Source organism: Alligator sinensis, unplaced genomic scaffold, assembly GCF_000455745.1.
Source record: "Alligator sinensis unplaced genomic scaffold, ASM45574v1 scaffold184_1, whole genome shotgun sequence".
NCBI classification, from domain to species: Eukaryota; Metazoa; Chordata; order Crocodylia; family Alligatoridae; genus Alligator; species Alligator sinensis.
The window spans coordinates 138,287-140,496 of NW_005842983.1; the positions used below are offsets into that span (position 1 = coordinate 138,287).

General features: G+C 61.8%; 1 protein-coding gene across 1 annotated transcript in view; it reads right to left on the bottom strand.

Moving 5' to 3' along the window:
- Positions 1–2,210, bottom strand: part of SKIV2L (Ski2 like RNA helicase) — an 18,444-nt gene that overhangs the window by 15,666 nt on the left and 568 nt on the right. Inside the window, 3 exon segments of the mRNA XM_025192865.1 lie at positions 703–988; positions 1,938–2,047; positions 2,125–2,210. Of these exon segments, the coding sequence (XP_025048650.1) occupies positions 703–988; positions 1,938–2,047; positions 2,125–2,210 (482 nt within the window).

Genomic DNA, 2,210 nt, shown 5'->3' on the forward strand with positions numbered 1-2,210 from the left:
GAGGGGAGGGGGGATGGGGGGACCTAAGCATCCAGGATTGCCCCCCTTCCCCTGGCCCCAGCTTGGGCAGATGAGACCTAAGTGTCCAGGGTGTTCTCCCCCGCCCACCCTCCAGCCTTCTGGGCTGGAAAGGACCCAGGTGTATGCGACAAGGCACCCTGGTCCTCATCCAGCAGCCTCTCTAGGGAGCAAAGGACCCAGGCATCTGGGATGCCTCCCCACAACTCTGCAAATCATCCAGGGGAGTTGGGACCCAAGTGCTCAGGCCTTCTCCCTCCAACCCCAGAGAGTGTACCCAGGCATCCAGGCCTAAGTCTGTTCTTTCCCTCTACCCACAGAGTGCCTGGCTGGGATCCAAGCACACCCCCCTGCATCCTAAAACAGTGGATGCGGGCATCCTGGCCCACCCCCACCCTCAATCCCTGGCCAAGTTGCAGGTGCCTAGGCCCCACCTACTCTAAGCCATTGGACCCAGGCATCCAGGCACCTCCCAGAGAGTGGACCCAGGTGTCCAGGTCTGCCCCCACTCTCGCCCTTTACCCGTAGAGAAGCTGGCTGGTACCCAGGTGCCCAAGCTGCCACACCCTCTCCCCCTACCCCTAGGCAGTGAACCCAGGTGTTCAGGTCTGCCCCAACCCTCACCCTCTACACCCAGAGAGCCTGGCTGGGACCCAATTGTTCAGGCCCCACCTACCATCAAACAATAGACCCAGGTGTCTGGGCCTGTCCTAGGCAATGGGCCTCTCCCTCTACCCCCACACAGTGGACCCAGGTGTTCAGGCTCCCCCTCCATCTCCCCCCAGAGAGCTGAGCTGGGACCCAGGTGTCCAGGTTCCCCCTCCCCAGAGAACCCTGGCATCCGGTGCTCACCTCGGCGAAGCCCAGCACACGGCCCGTGGCCGGGTCCCGCTGAGCCCGCAGCTCCGAGTGGGCAGGGGTGGGCTCTAGCCCGAACAGCGCCCGGGGCTCCGGCTCCCGTGCCCAGAACCTGGGGGTGAAGGGGGGGGGGGGTCAGAGCTCCCCCATCACTGGCAGCCCCACAACATCATGGGATTGGCCGGCAAGGACCCTACGGCATCATGAGACTGTCCAGAGGAACCCAGGTGTCTGGGATACCCACCCCCCACCCAATCCCATCCAGTCTCCGTGGGTGGAAAGGACCTGGGTGTATGGGACCTTCCCCCAACTCTACTAGCACCCTTCCCAGGCCCTGCAACAACACGGGATTGGTCGGTGTGGGCCCCAAGGCAGCACGGGATTGGAGGGGCCTACTGGCCGTCCAGTGCATTCTGGGATACGTTGGTAGCATTTCTACCCCATAATCCTTTGACTGCAAGGCATTCTGGGTATACAAGTGCCAGGGCAGAAATCCCTGGGAAGCGCTGGTGTGCATCCCAATGCATTGTGGGTAGCCAATAATAGAACAGAAGCCCCAAGGGATTGTGGGGAAGCATTTGCAGCCCACTGAAACAAGTATTATGAGCAGCCAATGGCATTATAGAAGTGGTCAGCAACCCCAAAGCATTCTGGGAAGGCAGTTCTAACCCAGGGCATTGTGGGAAAGGCCCGATAGGCCCCCAAAGCATTGTGGGTAACTAACAGCAGCAGGGGAGAGATCAGTCCCCCTGGAGGACTGAGTAGCCAAGAGCTCCGTGGGATGGGTTAGCAACGCCAGAGGACTCTGGGTAGCCACAACAACCCCAACATGACTGGGTAGTCAAGGGTCCCAATGAGATTGGGGATCCCTGAGCCTTTTGGGTAGCCAAGGGCAGTGCAAGATTGGCCAACAATCCAAAGGGTTCTAGGTAGCCAAATGTCCCTCCACAACTCCAGAAGCTTCTGGGTAGGCCCAGAGAATCGTGGGAGAATCCGACAGACCCCGGAGGCATGGGGTGCGGCTGCCCCAGGGCATGCTGGGATAGCACCCCCCAGCTCACCTGTGGGCACGCTCAAAGTGGTGCAGGGGCAGCCAATCAGGGGAGGCCAGGAAGCGCCGCTCCAGTTCCGCGGCCAAGTCAGGGGCGTGGGGGGGCAGCCCCTGGGGCAGCTGTGGGCACAGCAAAGGGATCAGGGGACGGCAAAGGGGGGAGGGGGGACAGCAGGGGCAGGGGAGAGGGGTCTCACCGTGGAGAGGGGGTCCAAGCCAGGGTTATGCCCCTTCAGCAGCTCAAAGCGCCCCCCACAGCCCAGCTCCAGCAGTGACAGCAGCA